Source organism: Maniola jurtina, chromosome 6, assembly GCF_905333055.1.
Source record: "Maniola jurtina chromosome 6, ilManJurt1.1, whole genome shotgun sequence".
Classification (NCBI taxonomy): domain Eukaryota; kingdom Metazoa; phylum Arthropoda; class Insecta; order Lepidoptera; family Nymphalidae; genus Maniola; species Maniola jurtina.
The window spans coordinates 9,206,295-9,225,157 of NC_060034.1; the positions used below are offsets into that span (position 1 = coordinate 9,206,295).

The 18,863-nt window shown below is 36.8% G+C and overlaps 3 protein-coding genes across 4 annotated transcripts; 2 read left to right on the top strand and 1 right to left on the bottom strand.

The window, feature by feature from the left end:
- Positions 1-486: 486 nt before the first annotated feature.
- On the top strand, positions 487-13,357 carry LOC123866100 (sterol regulatory element-binding protein 1). Of its 2 annotated transcripts, XM_045907456.1 has the most exons (17): positions 487-706; positions 775-1,395; positions 1,884-2,143; positions 2,676-2,906; positions 3,606-3,798; positions 4,298-4,485; positions 5,209-5,396; positions 5,989-6,225; positions 6,526-6,718; positions 7,194-7,329; positions 7,835-7,985; positions 8,500-8,599; positions 9,490-9,567; positions 10,651-10,824; positions 11,201-11,336; positions 12,104-12,360; positions 12,569-13,357. In XM_045907456.1, the coding sequence occupies exons 1-16, from the start codon at positions 640-642 to the stop codon at positions 12,319-12,321; spliced, it is 3,171 nt and encodes a 1,056-aa protein (XP_045763412.1). In that variant the 5' UTR covers positions 487-639; the 3' UTR covers positions 12,322-12,360; positions 12,569-13,357. The 2 variants fall into 2 exon arrangements, with proteins under 2 accessions (XP_045763412.1, XP_045763411.1); XM_045907455.1 differs by having other exon boundaries at positions 12,104-13,357.
- LOC123866112 (ribose-5-phosphate isomerase) lies at positions 12,601-18,274 on the bottom strand. The gene is made up of 2 exons (XM_045907471.1): positions 17,321-18,274; positions 12,601-12,809 (listed from the first exon to the last, which is right to left on the bottom strand). The coding sequence occupies exon 1, from the start codon at positions 18,192-18,194 to the stop codon at positions 17,403-17,405; it is 792 nt and encodes a 263-aa protein (XP_045763427.1). The 5' UTR covers positions 18,195-18,274; the 3' UTR covers positions 12,601-12,809; positions 17,321-17,402.
- Positions 14,211-17,131, top strand: LOC123866115 (caltractin). The gene is made up of 3 exons (XM_045907474.1): positions 14,211-14,370; positions 14,466-14,841; positions 15,147-17,131. The coding sequence occupies exons 1-3, from the start codon at positions 14,368-14,370 to the stop codon at positions 15,308-15,310; spliced, it is 543 nt and encodes a 180-aa protein (XP_045763430.1). The 5' UTR covers positions 14,211-14,367; the 3' UTR covers positions 15,311-17,131.
- Positions 18,275-18,863: the final 589 nt, after the last annotated feature.

An 18,863-nucleotide genomic window follows, 5' to 3' on the forward strand; every position in this document is an offset into this window, starting at 1 on the left:
TGAAAATTTTAAAGTAATAATTAAACTTGATACTAATCATTACTATTTTTTTTTTTCTCTCTCGTCTGGCTTTTACAATGATTAGCCAATGTCAAGTTTGTTGTTATTTGTAACAAGTTAGCTAAACTATACAAGTATGGACCCCGTCTGTGCCGCCGCTCGCCGACATACGCACGGCACCCCCTTAGAGCGCTTTTCAGTCAGTTTTAACAAAAAAAAACACTCCAAAAAGTCACAACACGCGCGCCAGCAAACGCCACCACAGACGAAGTCCATTACTATTCTTTATAATAAAATTTAAACTAAAATACTATTCACGATAATTGAAATATAATTTACCTATGGCAAAAATAAATTTACGTTATTAATATCATCTGTGGTTTGTGATTCATTTATAAAAACCCCTGTTATGACGTATCATGTTTTTGAACGAATCTATTTGTGACGTAATATTATTATGGTGCCACCAAAACTCTTTGTTATGATTGGTTAAGCGCGATCACATGTCAAAAGTTCAGAATGTAAACAATATGAACTGTGTTGAAGTGTTTTTGGAAATTTATTAGCGCGTAATGAAAAAAATACGTATAAAATTTTTAAGCTCTAATATTTTCATAATCCATAACGTTAAACGAAATCATGGATGATATGGAGCCCTTTATGAATAACGATATATTTAATGTACGCGACATCTCTGAAATAGAAGGTAAGGTTTCAGTTTCGCAGAATTGCATCATTATGTATTAACTCGCAATAATTAATTATTGTTTGTAGATTTCCTAAACAGTTGCGACGGAGATTTCATGAAGAAGCTAGAAGAAGAGCTGTCGGTTGTGGAAACAGATCCTTTAACCGTGGACACGAAATACAGTCCAAATGTTTCATCACCTCAGACATCACCTTATTTTAATACTCAGGGTAATCCTTTGATGTCACAACAGCCACATAACAGAAAACAACAGTTTCATGCCCAACAGCCAAAGAGCAGTCCAGGTTTGGGGATGTATGGAAGGGAAGAAAGTTATAACTTGGAGCCCAAAATGGAAACATCTCCCTTGCCAGATGTGACGCAAAATTGTCAGAACCAACCAGCACAGACACCAATGATACTGCAACAAGTAATACAGAGTCCTCTGTACGTTAATTTAGCTCAGGGAAGCTTACAGAAACTGCCAGACAGTAGGGCGTCCCTTGTACAGTTAGATGGTAAACAAAGAAATCAAACTATCAAACCTCAACAGCCAACACAACAATTGCTGTTACCAAATAATGTGAAAGGTGTTACACCTGTTTTTTTAAAGAGTGCAGATCCAAAGTTTTCCCCAGTGATTTTGCAGTCAAATATTCTCAATCCGGATTCACAGACACTTGTGTATACCAGTGCACCAGTACAAGGTAAGATACAACAATTCAAATTGGTGGCTAACAACTGTAACATTAAATTTTTTTACATTTATAGGTAGCTATAACCATTTTCACACTTATTTTTATGAAAAATATTTACAAATTTTTTTAAAACTATAACTAGGTGAGTTTGCACTGAAGCTAAAGGACACATCTGCTATAATTTACAGAAACTATTCTTTTGAAATAAATAGTATGCCCCATTAATTTATAAAGTTAGTAAGTATTAAAAATAATTATGAACCTATCTACGTATGTTATATTTTAATTAGTATTTATGATAATAAACTTATTATTTTTTAAATCAATTCAAAAAACTAGAAACCACTAATGTATTATTTTAGTTGTGAAGTTTGATTATATACATTGTTTTGGGTCATTACATAAGTGATGCATTGGTCTAAAATTTAAATGATGTATATAAAACATGTTTAGCATTTTCCTTTTTATTTTTTGACTAGATAATATTCTTATTTCAGGTACAACACAAGGTATTATCACAAATGCTAAAACTGGCAATGAAAATCAACCTATACATTTATTTACGAGTAACAGTGGCCCAACATTACTGACAACTGGGATACCATTAGTGCTTGATGGTGATAATTTTGTCACAGGACAACCCAAAGTGAAGGAAGTCAAAAGAAGTGCTCATAATGCTATTGAAAGGAGATATAGAACTAGTATTAATGATAGAATTATTGAACTTAAGAATATGTTAGTTGGTGAAGAAGCTAAGGTAGTGTAATCTTTATAGGATTCCATACCTCAGAAGGAAAAAAGAACAATAATCAGTATGATCACTTCGCTGTCTGTCTGTCTGGCATGCGTGTCAAGACAATGGAATAAAAACCTATAGGTAGAGTTCCCGTTGACCTAGAAACAAAATTTGGTGGGGAATAATCTCTAATAGCATGAGTAAAGGAAAAAATCTGAAAACCTTGAATTTGCAGTTATATCACAAAAAAATTAAGACGATTTGTTATACCTGCAGCCCATAAATTCTTCCACACGGATTGAGGTCTTTTAATATTTATGGGAACTTATTGATTTTCCAGGACAATAGTAGCCTATGTCTGCAATGATGCTAGCGAGCTCTGTACCAAAGTTTGTCAATATTGGTTAAACAGATGGGCTCTGAGACACTAGTGACAGACAAAACATTTTCACATTTTTAATGGATTAAATTTTTTTTAACAGTTTAGTGTATAATCTATGCGTTTTACTCTGAACTGAACCAAGTCATAATAATACTATCTTAATTGTTACAGTTAAACAAGTCTGCAATATTACGTAAAACAATAGATTACATTAAATACTTACAAAACCAAAACACAAGATTAAAGCAAGAGAACATGGCTCTCAAACTTGTGTGTCAGAAGTCTGGAGTGAAGGAACAGTTGTTTGAAGGAGCATATACTCCCCCGCATAGTGACATATCCTCCCCTTACCATTCACCACATGGTACGGACAGTGATTCTCCTTCTTCTCCAGAGTATAAGGTAAGTTTGAATTATTGGGTTCAAAATTTCAACATAAGTTTGAAATATTCAAGGGTCGGACCAACAAATTCCTGAAAGGTCAGCAACACATTGGCGGTTCCTCTTCATCTAAAAATGTTCATGGGCGGTGGTTATCAATTACCATCAAATGCCCTGCCTGCTCGCTATTTTTATCTAAAAAAAAATTACTTGTACTGAAAATCAAGGACTTGTTAGTCTTTTTTTTTTTAATGAGCTTTGTCTATCTAGAGTCTAGAGTTTTATGATGCGCATAGCGACACAGACTGCATAGAGACTGCTACAGTGTTTAAACACTTTTGGGTAGAAAAACACTTACGAGCAGGCTTCAAAAATGGCAACAGAGTTTCTGTGAAGTATAAATGCCTTGAAGCCTTGATATAGTTGTAGTTTCTATTTTTGAAAATCCCCTGGAACTCTACTCCTGAATAAAAAATTGCCTATGCCTGTTCTTTCCCAGGATGCAAGCTATTTCTGTATCTTTCGTCAAAATCGGTTAAACGGATAGGCTTGCTGCCTATCCGGACATGGACATGGACAAGGACATGGATAGGCAGACAGAAAGACATACTATTGCATTTATAATATTAGTATGGATTACAATTTCTAGGATTTGTGTTGGACTCGTTTTGGTTGCATGATGTTTTTTTTTTAATTTATATTAAAACTTTAATTTTACAGGTGGAAGAAAAATATTCAAAAGTTGTTATGGGCATGGGTGACCACTCCCGTTTAGCCTTGTGTGCCTTTATGGTTGGACTTTTGGCCTTTAACCCCTTCAGCTCTTTCTTAGGAAACTTTATGTCTGACTCCTCATCTCATGACTATTCTGCTAGATTCGACCAAAGAAGAATTCTATCAGAAGATGACTCAGGTGAGGTTTTATAATATTATTATTATTAACTAGATGATGCCCACGACTCCGTCCACGTGGATTTAGCTTTTTTGAAAATCCCCTAGGGACTCTTCGATTTGCGGGATAAAAAGTAGCCTATGTCCGTCCGCCCCCGGGTTGTAACTTGTAAGCTAAATCTGTGCCTTTCATTAAAATCGGTTCAGCGGCTGAGCCGTGAAAACGTAGCAGACACAGACAGACACACTTTCGCATTTATAATATTGGTATGGATTGCTGAAGGTCGCAACCGCAGGGGTCACTATTCACTACCCATATTGTGTTTATTGTTTTGTCCTTCAATCACGGAGCAACGGACTGATGTTATTTTTTGCATTGGTTTTATCCTGCAAAAGTGAAGAGTTCCCACGTGATTTCTAAAAACCTAAATCTATGCGGACATAGTCGCGAGCATCAGCTAATCACATATAATGGTAAGGGTTTTCTGGAAATAATGTTACTTGGTTGGATTGAATTTCAGGTTCAAGCAGTTTGTCATGGGGAACATGGCTGTTGAATACGTTCATAATTTATCTTGTGAATTTCGTAATACTTGGAGGTTGTCTCATAAAACTGTTAGTCTATGGAGATTCTGTACCAAAATCACAATCGAAAGAAGCTGGACTCTTTTATAAGCATAAGCGACAAGCAGATAATTATTTGAAAAAGGTATGTTGATTTGTTTAAAATAAATTGATGATTTATAAAAAGCTAAATGATAAAAACTAGTCTGACTCGCACTTAAAAAAAAAAAGTATTTAATCTTATACGATAAACACAAAGCCAAGCTAGAAGTCCATGCGAATAGTCTGGCAGTGTCACTTACCACATGCAGCAGAGTAAATAGGCTAAAACGAGCCACAATAGAAGAACTGTCTTGTGGACAATAAAGCCAGGGATAGCCCTATGAGAAGAGTCTCTTGATGGAGTGACCTTCTCCAAACCCGCAACGCACTCATACAATCTGATTATAGTCGGCAAATGACTGATTGCAGATAGCCTAGAAATATCAAAAAAAAAAAAAAAAAACTTATACGATGGTACGGAACCCTTCGCGTGCGAGTACGACTCGCACTTGACCGGTTTTTTAATGTACCCATATAGAGATATGAGTATGAGAGAGTATGAGTTATTGTCTGAGAGTAACACTAATCTATAGAGCACACCTTGACTTTGCACGGACTTCAGACACTGTTAAAACGAGACAGCGTTATATAGCTGGCATAAGTCTGTCTCGTTTTAACTGAAACTTAAGTCTTAGCAAAGTCAAGTACGCTATAAGACTACTTGAACGATTCAGATGTGGTTTTGCGTCGTATTAGAATAAACATGTTATCAGTTATCAGGGAGCCATGAAAATGTGTTTTTTCTTAACCTTTTTTTCATATGCAGGATGATTTGGCGAATGCTCGTTTAGAACTCCACAGGGCATTGGCCGCTTGTGGCAAAAGCGTGCAGGCCGGAGGTCAGAGCCATGTGAAGTACTCGGCACTAATATCTGCAATGTTGCGACAAATATTGCAACGGTTGCCTTTTGGCGGGTTCCTTGCAAAGCGAGCTGGAGACTTGTGGAGTGACAGGTAAAGAAACGTGAAATATGTTGCTTATTTTTTGTGAGGTTCATGTTTATTATTATTCATCATAATGAAAAAACTCTAAGACATGAAATAAAGTCTTCACACACGTTTGAGAACATTATGCATTAGCTCTCAGGCATGCATTCCGCGCGATATTTTCCTTCACCTTTATAGCAAGTGACATTTAATCGACCGAAAACGACAGCATTTTTTTTAAATTTGGTAATTTTTAGCGCCCAAAGCCACGTGACTTCTTTGATTGAACTCTGACAACTCACAGTATTTTTTAATACTAGAAACACTACCTACCTGATACGACATTGTGTCAAGTAAGGAAATGTTAAAGAAAGGCGATATTATGCTAGGCAAACGCACAACAGACGGAAACGTTTAAGTACGGAAACCAGCCCAGAGAGAAGAAGATGCTAGGCAAATGTAGAAATGTTTTTGGATGGCTTGTTCTTTTTTTTCCGTCTATTATACGTTCAGTGCCTTTCCCCGTCAAAGTCCTCACTCCAGCCATCCAAGCTTAGCACGAATGGCGTGTTTTACAAATGTTTCTAGCATAGAATGTTTTTTATAATTTTATTCACAGTCCAGCAAGAAGGGCAACCCAACACTGGGCAGCGGAAGTGTCGAGCGTTTCCCACCGGTTAGCGCAACTGGAGATTTTGTCTAGCCAGAGCAGTAGAGGCGAACGCTTGCTGTTAGCTTTGCAAGCGGTCAACTTCGCTCAAACCACCTCTAACAAACACCTGCTCGCTGAGGCCTACGTCACAGCTGCTTTGGTGTTCAAGGACAATATGCCGAAGTTCGGAAACTGGTTGTGTGGGTTGGTAGTATTTTTAGATCTTTTCGAGTCAGAGCAGTCGAGGCAAACGCTTGTTGTTAGCTTTGCAAGCGGTCAATTTCGCTCAAACCACCTCTAACAAAACAAACACAAGAAGAAAACTGAAGAACTGGGAAACTGGTTGTGTGGGTTGCAGAGACCAGCAGAGTTAAAGGGAATTACGAGAGAGAATATTTCTTTTCTCAGTAGCGGTGATGGTAACGATGACGATGTTTTCTCATTTTACTCCCTCATTCAAGTGCTCATCCTCTTCGATTTTTTATTTCTATCTTTGTTGTGTAGATACTACCTGCGGCTGTGCGTGCGCTGGTGCTGGGAGTCGTGCGCGGAGGGCAGTGCGCGCGTGCGCTGGGCCACGAGCGCGCGCGGCCAGCACTTCCTGCGCACGCGCCGCTGGACCTACGAGCCCAACCCCGCCCACGTGCTGTTCTCGCGCCTGCCCACCTCCACTGACCCACTCGCGTATGCTATGAGGGTGAGACTGTGTGTACTTATAGGGTACCCGTTTTAAGGTACCCGTTGATCTAGATTCTAGAATCATGAAAGGTAGGTAGCAATGTGTTATAGCACTGCTCAACTAAAGGGAAAATCCGAAAACCATGAATTTGTGGTTACATCACAAAAAAATAATTAAAAATGTTATTTCTTGTATGTTGGTACGGAACCCTTCGTATGCGAGTCCGACTCGCACCTAACCGGTTTTTATAGTAATCTCGATTGTTTACTATATTTGTATGTCAACACGGCTAATGTGCCCGACGCTGTTCCTTAGATTTAATATGTTATGCACATTATACAAATTATTGTATTTGCTAATGTCCTGTTTATTCTTGTAAGAAAACTTGCTCTTTTGTAGTCTTAAAAGCTGTAATTCTTCATCACTACTAACTGATATACTCCTAGACTAATCTAAAATCGGAAGCGTCTTCATAGTATCATCATCGTTACAGGCGTATCACCTCGAGATTCTTCAGAAGAGCCTCCAGATGTTGCTATGCGCTGATGAACGCAGCAACACGCGGGACGTGCTGGACCTCGTCAAGCTGATCACTGATGACGTTTCCACTGAAACACCGCATCATACTGGTATAGTTTACCTTCACTGCTTAACGTTAACTTCTGTAGAAGATAGATAATTTCTTTATTGCCACGCAAAATAACATATAAAGAAAAATTAATAAATCCATAGTAGTCCATACTATACTATCCATACTAATATTATAAATGCGAAAGTGTGTCTGTCTGTCTGTCTGCTAGCTTCTCACGGCCCAACAGTTTAACCGATTTTGATGAAAGTACAGAGGTAGCTTGCGTCCCGGAAATTGACAGACAACTTTTATCCCGGAAAATCAAAGAGTTCCCACAGGATTTTTAAAAAACCTAGATCCACGCAGATGAAGTCGCAAGCATCATCTGGTAGAAAAATAAAATGCATAAAAGAGGCATCATTAAAAGTGATCGACTTAGTAAATATTTGATTTTCCTTTGTATTACGAAATTGTTATGGTAATACTTTATGTCTAAATGAAATGGTTAAAAAACTCATTTCAGCCACTTTAGGTGGCCTAGTGTTGAAAATAATAATTTCCAGGTTGCTGGGACCCAGTTATGGAGTGGTGGGCAAACATCGTGGGCGTAGCGGCGACTTGGTTGCTCGCCGACTCGCAAAAGTCCGCCGACATCGTGGACAAACTGAACCTCCTGCCCGAAGAACTTGCGAACTCTGATGACCCCCTACCTATGTGAGATCTTTAAGCTAGAATATTTTTTCTCTTTTTTTGGTTGCTTTGATTTCGGATCTTCATAAACCGTTTAGGTACCTACCTACTCTTTCTTCATCTTCTTTGTGACTCAACATTGGCACCGGCTCCAAAAAAATTATTATAAAACTACATTAACTTTTGTATACATATATTTGGTAATAAATTCAATTATTTTGTACTTGTTAATGTTTGTGATTTTTTAAGTCGGTTTTTATTTTTTTCTTCATTTTTTCTATTCAGGAGTATACTTTTTACGTGAGGAGGCCTATGTCCATCAATGGATAGATAAGGGCTAATAAAGGAGAAGATATTTTTAAACATGAGAAATGATGATCAGGTAGAATAGAATTAGAAACAACAATGGTCTCTCAAACGTAGGACGACTAGAAATTCTAATTGCGCGATGTTTATAAAACACGCGGTCGTGTTTATAGTTGTGATATTAATAACGATTGTCTTGGCGGGTGTAAACAAGCTGCGTTGCGCGTTGCAGGGCGCTCCACGCGGCGTACAAAAGCCGCCGCGGCCTGCTCAGCCTCGCGCATTGCAAAGATGAACACTCCGTCGAGAGGACTTCCGATACTATACTCAAGGTACGTTTGTTTTTTAACCCCCGACCCAAAAATAGGGGTGTTATAAGTTTGACGTGTGTATCTGTGTATCTGTCTGTGGCATCGTAGCTCCTAAGCGAATGAACCGATTTTTATTTAGTTTTTTTTTGTTTGAAAGGTGGCTTGATCGAGAGTGTTCTTAGCTATAATCGAAGAAAATCGGTTCAGCCGTTTGAAAGTTATCAGCTCTTTTCTAGTTTTCTTATAGAGGTTTTTGTGTCGGGTGTTTTTAAATTTTGAGTTATTCAATTTTTCTGTCTTCCATCCTATTTCTGAAATGCGGCTAACTGCAAAATAGTAGTTATTGAGTTATCGCTAAAACCGTTGAAATTTTCAAAAACTTTCTAAAGAGTACTTTGTAGAATAAAACTAACAACCTTGATCCATAGCATATAGCATTCTTTTTTAGAATTTAAATACAATTTTAAATGAAAGTTAAATTAATTTAAATGAAATACGGATAACATTCTAGGCCGTAGTGCATGCATCTATATCCATGCATTTTATGTATGTTTATACATAGAGATAGAGATATTACATTTAGTTTACTACAGCCTAGTATGTTACCGGAATTTTCTTTCTTTCGGAAGGTTCTTTAAACTGAAAGATGCGTGCTTCAGAGATTTATTCCTCATATCCTCACATCACAAGTTTTTGGTAACATTTTGTATTTTCATTTTTCGGAGATAATAATTGATGTCAACTGAAATGCGTATTTGGGTAGTGTGAGTAGTGTCCTGACCGAACTTTCGGCTTCGGCTACCTTCGGCCAAAAAAACTACCTTTGGCTTCGGCCCATATTGGGCGAACTTCTAGCAAGTTCTAAGATAGTTAACAGTGAACTTTATTTCAAACTTGGCAACTTTTCACAGGTGTGCGATATTGCTGGAACCAGGTTAGCAGATTCGCTGGCTTACTACTGCTGCCGTAAGCCGACGCAACTCATGATGGTACGTTCTAACTTCTAATTAACATCAAAATTATTACCTACTTTTACTATTATGAAGGAGAATGCAAATCTACCTGCTAGGGTACCCGAAGGGCGCCAACGGGAACCTATTACAAAGCTTTCGCTGTCCGTCCGTCCGTCTGTCAGCGGGTTGTATCTTGTGAACCGTAATAGGTAAAGATTTGAAATTCTCATAGAATATGAAAAATGGTCAATTGTCGCTATTGCAACAAGTACTAAAAATTTCAAAATGGCCGCCGTAACGAACATACTATATTGTAGATAAATACACACCACGATTATTTGGTGTTTTTCTTATCTGCCGATATTTACCGTTACCTACAGTATAATTATGTCGTCACATCACTAAATAAGCTTACAACATTGGCCGCCACAACAATAAAAAATTCAAAAAGTGTTATTTCTTGTTCGATGGTACGGAACTATTCGTGTGCGAGTCCGATTCGAACTAGGCCGATTTTTGTAACAAGATTTATGCATGTAGGTTTCAGATTCTTTTGAATTGATATTATTTAGTTTTCTATTTTTGTTGCTATTTTTATTTCTTAAGCTTTCAAGATGAAGATTATTTAGTCTTGGCTGTTGCGGGAGTGCATTGTAGTTGCATTGCACTTCTTCATACATTGTGCAATATTACTACAAGGCAATTCTCGCGGCAGTCGCTGTCATCGCTCGCGTACACTCACAAATATAATTTTACGAAGTTTGGATATGGTAAGAAACTTTTAAGTTTTAGTGTTTTTTTTTTTTACGTTATTTTGACTTAAAAAAAGATTCCGACGAATTGAGAACCTCCTCCTTTTTTTGAAGTCGGTTAAAAAGAAACCGAACAGCGTGGATTGGATTATTTTCATCACATCTCTGCCAATGCTAGCGTCATTTTTGAGGGTTTTTGAACTATTATTTGCTGTTTGTACTGGACACTTTTTTAATTTTTCCTCATAAGAGATTAATGCTCCTTACCTCTACACTCCATATTTGGACGTTTGCCTATATTAGCTTTCGTGTCTCGGTCAGCGGTGTTACTTTGATTTATTTAAAATTCGAATGTTGTTTCGTGCAGCTGATGCAGGTGCTGTGCTGTGATTGGGTGCTGGAGGTGCGCGCGGGGGTGTGGGAGGCGAGTCCGGGGGTGGGGGTGAGCCGCGCCGCGATCACGCCGCCTGCGCCGCATCGACACCTGCGCGCCTTCCAGAGGGACTTACATTCACTGCGCCGACTGTCGCAGACACTGCCGGTGAGTGCAGCTGATGCAGGTGCTGTGCTGTGATTGAGTGCTGGGGGTGTGGGAGACCAGTCCGGGGGCGGGGAGTCGAGGGCTACGGACTCTAATGTTAGCCACTATGAACGTGCAAACTGAGTCATAAATACGAGTATAGAGTTGTATACACGATAAAGGGATCATTTCCTTAACCTCTACCTAGCTCTTTGTAACCTGTTATCGACTATCGACAAATCCTTTTTTTTACTGTTACACACAAAACCAGAGCATCAGATTCAAGTTCCATAAGGCCGGTAAGTGTGAACAAGAGGTCTGATATGACTCAGTTCGCAATGTTTGTAATGGCTCAGCTATTCTATCGTAGATTGTAACATGTGTGTGTTGTGCGCAGTGGGTGACGTCGCGCGTGTTCCTGCAGTCGGCCGTGTGCCGCATGATGGCGGGCGCGGCGCCGCGCCGCACGCAGCAGCTGCTGGACGGCAGCCTGCGGCCCCGCCTCAACCGCTCCTCCATTATATGCGGAAAAGGTAATAATATCTTTGTCCAAAATCAATACTGTACCCTTAGTATGATATTTAACTTTACAACAATTTTGATAGTGTTTGAAAGTCGAATCAAAATAACGTCAAAGTTAAATGAGCCTAAAGATCCTTGATTTAAAGTTAAAAATTCAGTACCATTGATTTTAATTTATCAACGTTTTCGCTTTACGGTTAGTACGACTTCGAACAATGCGTAAACACTTAATAGAAAAATGAAACATGGTAAAGTCAGAGTAAAATAATACTGTAGATCTGTTTTACTCTGACTTTATAGTGTCTCGACAACGTTAGTGAGTTGTCTGAAAAGTTTCATCTCGGAGGCGAATCTACTTAAGATATCTGGTTTCTTTAGGAAGGGGTCAGGTTATGTGGGATTTTTAACAAAAACCTCCCCTCAGCGATCATCCTCAGTTTATGAATTTTAAGAAACTCTGGGAACTCTAAAGAACGTGCGCAGGTGCCTCTCTTGTGGGATGCCCATTGGCCTCGTACTGAGGAATGCACTCCCTTGACCTCAGTCCTCGTTTAGAGCCTCGATAGCTCAATGGTTAAAGAAGCGGACTGAAATCTAAAAGGCTGCCGGTTCGAACCCAACCTGTTGCACTATTGTCGTGCTCCTAGTACAAGCTTAACGCTTAGTTGGAGGGGAAAGGGGAATATTAGTCAGTATGAGAAACTTAACTAATATACTTTTTATTTTAAAAAAACTGCTTAAGTATGCTATAATGCTTTAACCCTGTCGGTTTCCACAGAGCGGTCTCTAGAAGGCGGCGGCGGCGAAGGCGAACGCGCGGTGGCGCTGTACATGGCATGCAAGCACCTGCCGGGCGCGGTGCTGGCGACGCCGGGCGAGCGTGCCGGCATGCTGGCGCAGGCCGCCGCCATGCTGCAGAAGATCGGCCACCGCAGCCGCCTGCCGCACTGCTACCATCTCATGAAGTCCGTCGGCTCGCTGCCCGCCGCCCCCTGAACAAGACTCGATATAGGTGTCGGCAGATAAAAAGAACATTCAGAATAAGAAATGTTTATTTTGCTAGAATATGGTACATGCATATTATTTACGAGTACATTGGTCTTAAAGATTAGGTAAGATCGCATATCTCGCCAAACATGGCGTGCAAAATTTATTGAATGCAGTCCAGCATCTCATCTCACCTTCTTTAACATATTATGTCATCATGCAAAAATTATTATTTATTAATTATTATTTATTTCTATCAGTTTCAGTCTTCTTACTGTTTTGGGCCACTTTTTAATATCCTGAATTTTCAATCATTTTACCCATGACATACCAATAGACATGTTACGCTCATATTACGTGGCGTATATAGGTAATTCGTGCTCGGTGATGATTAAGACAGAAGATTAAATAAATAAATCATTCATTCACACAAAACGCATGAGTAGTAGTGTAGTACAAATGTACCCAAGTGTAATAGTTTTAAGTTTTATCAATTTTTACAGATACGTTTGTTACATATCTACTTCTTTTTACATAATACATAATTTTTTCATAGCATTTTACTAAAAAAAACACGTTTTTATCTACATTTTTAAATATATTTTACATAGTATGCATACAAAAAATGCTCTCTCTGCATTTGTGCTACGACCATCAGCTATGAAAAACCTACAGAATATGCATGCTGTATTTACTATTACTGTATAGTAGTTATAGGCTTTTTAAATTAGATAACTCAGGAATATAATTATTATGCTATCAATTAATAATACCTATATTATAATAAAATTATTATGTACATAACTATTTTTTAATATAAATTAATAGTGTTTTAATTAGTAATTATTATTTATGCTTGATAATAATCGACTGTCAAGTAAACAATATCACCAACTCACACCTATTGAAAATTGTTATGCATAGATTTTATTAGAAGTTAATCAACATACTATGTAATAGCAATACGATGTATTAATAATACTTTATATGTAATAGTAATAAGATGTATGTATTGATATTTTAAATAAAATTTTCTGTAGAGAAAGTAGTTTTATTATATTCCGCGCCAATAAAATAGTTGTTCTTGAACTTAACCGCAAGTCGCGACGCGATAGCATTTTTTAGGCGTTAGTGGGGTCAGAGATGATGAAAAGTGATGATGTGGTCTAAGATGGGACGCGTTTACCTAGAAGATGCCTATTCACTCTTGTTTTTAAGATTTACTCTTTAAACATGCAGTCAAAGGACTCCTTGTTTTGAAATCACTGTAACTAACATTGTAAGCTTCACATATAAATACTTAAGTACTTAAAAAATGTCATGCATATGAACCAATCATATAATGAAGCATACGTAATGCACATCTCAATACATTGGTTGATTTTGAGCTATAGGATATCGTCGAAGTAAAATAAATCTTTTACAGGGCTTTTTGAGCCCGCCTTAGGATAATAATGTTCTATGCTTTTGAGGCTCGGGTGTGGCTGTAGACTAGAGGCATCTATCAATGCTACCTTGTAAGTCTTGTGACAATTCAGGTAGCAGCTAGCCTCCCTACACTGTCACGACGCTACGTGCTGTTTAGTCAGGTGAACAAAGCGGGACAATGCGTCTATAATATACACGTCGGTATTTACTGCAAAACATGATATTTTATCAAAGGCATCGATCTACTGTATCTCTTCATATTGGTTCTAGTCCATAGCGTGTGCAGTCACGTTTGACGTCTCTAAAGTTACCCGTAGCCACTGTAACGCCTAATGTTAAAATAGGGTTGCCTACAATCCAGAGGCTCAAAGCCAGGTCATCGACCTATTTTGTGGCTAGAGCCTAGAACCCAAGGCCGTAAAAAAATGGTAGCTGTTAATGGTCTTGATCATTGACATTAGTGTGACAGTTGACACTTGCGCGAGATTTTGAACTATTTTTGAATAAATTGTTTGAATTTCAACATTTTGTTATTTTTAATTGTTTACGTTAATTTCTGCCTTTATCAGTTATAAAACACATCAATAATATTTTTTCTTACAACCTGCGCTACACATATTGAGTGTGATGGTACTTTTAATTTGGCTTAAACAATTATCGATTTGTCTGCGATACATAGTGTGAATATTGTAAGTTAATGTTATTGTATAATTGTATATTTTCAGTCCACTGCAGTGGTATGCAATTCGCAGAAAAAAGGCGCCGCTACGAATAATGTAAACCCGGGGGCAGTAAGAAAGAAATCTGGTCCCAAATTCGAGTTGTCCGACGAGCAAAGGCGGGATATAAAAGAAGCGTTCGATTTGTTCGACACTGAGAATACGGGAAAAATTGATACAAAAGAATTGAAGGTTGCTATCAGAGCTTTGGGGTTTGAGCCAAAAAAAGAGGAAATAAAAAAAATGATAGCAGAAATTGATAAAGGTGATGGTAAAGTTTCATTTGAGGACTTTCTAGAGTTAATGACTGTCAAAATGGCAGAAAAAGACACAAAAGAAGAGATCATGAAGGCTTTTAAGTTATTTGATGATGACGAAACAGGTATTTTATAATCTTTTGTCATTTAGACCTTACTTGCAGGATTACAGGTATTTTAGTTATTTTTATGAGCTGTTATAAATCACATCTCAATGATACTGCGTGCAGAAGTCATAAGATAAAAAGTAGCAGAGTAATTATTTATTGCATACTTAGGCCTCAACACAGTGAAAGTCACATCAAAATAGGTTCAGCTGTTATCAAAATTAGGGCGTCATACAAACAGAAGTTTTGATTAAATAGTACATAGGTATATGTATATTAAGTGTATGGGTGGTAATTTGTTTAGATAGCTATTATATTTTCAGGGAAAATTTCATTCAAGAATCTGAAACGAGTGGCACGGGAGCTAGGAGAGAATTTAACAGATGAGGAATTACACGAGATGATAGATGAAGCTGACCGTGATGGTGATGGTGAAATCAACCAAGAGGAATTTCTGCGTATCATGAAGAAAACTAGCCTGTATTGATTTTGTATTATTTTTAATTGATCTTGTAGCACAAAATTTAGAATCCAATCGGAACTTGATATAATTCGCTTTATTTAAAGATTCTCGCAAGTTTTTGTTCCTGTTATATTTACAAAACTATTTTTGTTAATACTTTCATGACAGTTCTTGCAGCAGCTAACATTTTGTGCGAATTTTGTTAGATCTGAAACAATTGAAGTATGAGGGAGTGCAAATGTGGAGACTAATTCTGTTGTACACAAGCTTTAAACCATAAAAATTAGTGATTATATACTCTTTGCTCTTAACTAAAATGTCAAGTCTATTATTATTAAAATGTCAAGTACATATTGCTATCCCTTTCACAATGTTCTCTGAGGAAATGGATAGCACTAGATTTTTATCTGTTAATTTAGTTTAGGGATTGTGTACAACAAATTTAGCCACAGCAGCAGTGTATTTTGTTTCAAATCTGAATTCTGAAACAAGTCAAGTTCATGACCAAGGCTGGAGATAAATGATAGGCCAGTATTAATTTTAAGAAAATTATTTTTGTTTTGAGGTGCAAGTTACTATTGCAAGATTGATGGTGTTCAATAGGGCTTAACCATTTCATTATTCTAGATTCTATCACACGAAATACTAAATTTTCATTTACATTTTATAAAACAATGATAAAATTATAGGTATTTATTCATGATACATTCCATGGACACTGATTTGTAACATGTAAGCACAAAGTATATAATAATAAAAAATAATATGGGGACAAGACATTGTTGTACCTACTATAATATTACTTTAGGCTGCAATTACACCTGACGTAAGTTTTACTCACGTCAGGAGCTTACGTGATTAATTTACAACAAAACAAATGTAATTGTATTTATAAGTGTTCTAAATTTTTTTGTAAGTTAATTATGTAAGCTACTTATGTGAGTAAAACTTACAGACGTAACTGAGGCCTAGTATTAATTGTTCACTTCATATGCAAGATAACATAAGTTTAATCTGTGAGCACATACATAGATAATCCATTAATAACAGGTTATATCCTAATATTAACAAATAATATAAAAAAACTAAGTTGAGTTTCATGTATATTCTTTACACAATCCTAAATATTGTAGTTTCATATTTTTATAAATATAATAATTATCTGTGTCACAATCACAATGTTTAGTTTACATATCTATGTTAGTTGACCTATAATCTTAAACAAGTAGGTAATCATAATATAAGTATTATATAAAAATACATACTATGTACATTGCCTACATACAAAAGTATTATGGTAAAATGTTACATTTTACGCTTTTGTAAAAAATATTACATACTATTTTCCACTGAAACCAGCTTTAAATAATAAATATAATTTTAAGTGTCAGATGTCATGGTTATTATTGATCACATATATTTTTTCTATCAATGTACTTATCCTTATCTTTCTACTTCATATTAAGATAAGTTAAATTTAAGCACATTCAATAATGTAATAAGAAATACATAAAGTAATCAGCCAAACGGATGGAAAAGATGAGCCAACTTCCCTGCCAAAATAAGACAAAAGTCATATTTCATTATTATTTAAAATAATGCAATGACATAGTGTACCAATAGCACAACCCTATATGTATATGTATGGGCACAGAATAGTGTGTATTCTGTGCCCATATACTTCAAGATAGCTTTGATAGTTTTTTCAAATGTGTTGCCTCATCATCCCTGAGAGTAACTAAGTAAAAGACATTTTTGCAAAGTTACAGTGAAACTTGACTCCTGTTTGGTTGAGTACTTCATGATGTAATAGGTATAAAATGAATAAAGTGTTATTGCAGTCTTTCTAGTGCACATTATTTTTCTCTAAATAAGTAATGGGTTTATATTATCATTTCATCAATGATTTATTTAAAATTTTCTACAATTAGGCTTAACTCTAAGAAAACATGCAAAATAATGCAGACTGACTTATGATATGTATTTGCTAAATTTCCCACTTTGTTTCAATTTGCATATTATTTTGCTTGGAAGAAATGATAATTTTGATTAAGGAAAAAATATATGAAAGCTTAGGATTTCCTCTTAAATAGTAAACAAAAAATAACAATTAAATCTAAGCAGATCTTTCAACAACAGTTCCTTCTGGTTGACCAAAATATGCTTTCTCACACATTCTCACAAAGAGTCCAGTTTCCACTACACCTGGAATCATTTTAATAGATTTGTTCACCTTTTCCCAGTCCAAGTCTTGATTAGGAAACATCCAGTCAAGGATGAAATTGCCATTATCAGTCACTACTGGACCTGCTTTGGCAACTGCACTGCGTAATTTTATCTCACCACCAAACATAGACTTAATTTTATTTTGAATAGGAACATAAGCCATAGGAATCACTTCAACAGGTATGCCTTTTTTATACCTGTCACCTAATTTTTTTGAGTCCTTAGTATAATCTGCTATAACAATGAGCTTTTTGGAACATGAAGCTACAATTTTCTCTTGCAACAAGCAGCCTCCACCCCCTTTAATCAGTGTCAAGTTGGAATCAACTTCATCAGCACCATCAATAGTAACATCTATTTCCGGATTAGTATCAAGCTCTCCCAGTAAAAGGTTATGTTTAATTATAAGTTGTTTCGCTTGGAATGAGGTTGGAATGCAGACCACTTTGAGATTCTCTGTTTCAACTCTCTCGGATAAACGTTGCACCGCATATACAACCGTTGATCCGCTTCCTACGCCGAAAATACTATTGTTTTTCACATATTCGTCGATCGCACGGTATGCCGCCACTTGTTTCGCTTGCTCCAAAGACATTATAACTTTTGCACAATTTACTAGTGAACGAATTTTACTAGATCCAAAAAAATTAAATAGTTTGCGAACTGAGTACAAAAACTGCATAAATGAAATGAAATATGAATGAGAAATTATAGAGGTTATATTTTTATTTGGATTACGCCGCTTAATTTGGTTGGCCGAATGCCGAACCACCGAGAAGAGATTTTTTTTAAATTGACTTTACGGCTCTGGACTCTAGCTCTTTTGAGTCTTGAGAAGAGAAAATAAAAAAATTAAACCACAGATGTAAATAATAAAAAATTCAACAGAGTGGAATGAGGAATCATTGCGGAATTAAATCAAATCTAGGTTAGTACTACTCATGAAAATTGATGTAAGCGAAGTGAGTGCGATGTTTTTATAATATTGCCCATGGAATGCGCATATTAGTCAATTGTTTCCTTTTCGGCAGCTCCCCCGAAATCAAATCTATATAATATTATGTATTTGGAATTGATAAAACGAGCTCGAGTTTTTCTTTAGGCCCCTGGCCTTCGAATGCCGTGAGGCCCCTTGTTTCGAGGGTCCGTGGCATTTTACCCGGCTTGCCATTTTATTGTTACACCACTGATGATTTTTCAGTTTTGGGGAGTGAACTAAAATCTGAAAGGTCAATTATTAATCTCATCCTTTGCTGTTGTTATAACTACTTACCGCTTCATTAGAGAGGAAAGAGGAATGAATAGAAATCGGGCAGATAGGTATATAGCTGCTGATCAGTCCCTCGAGAGT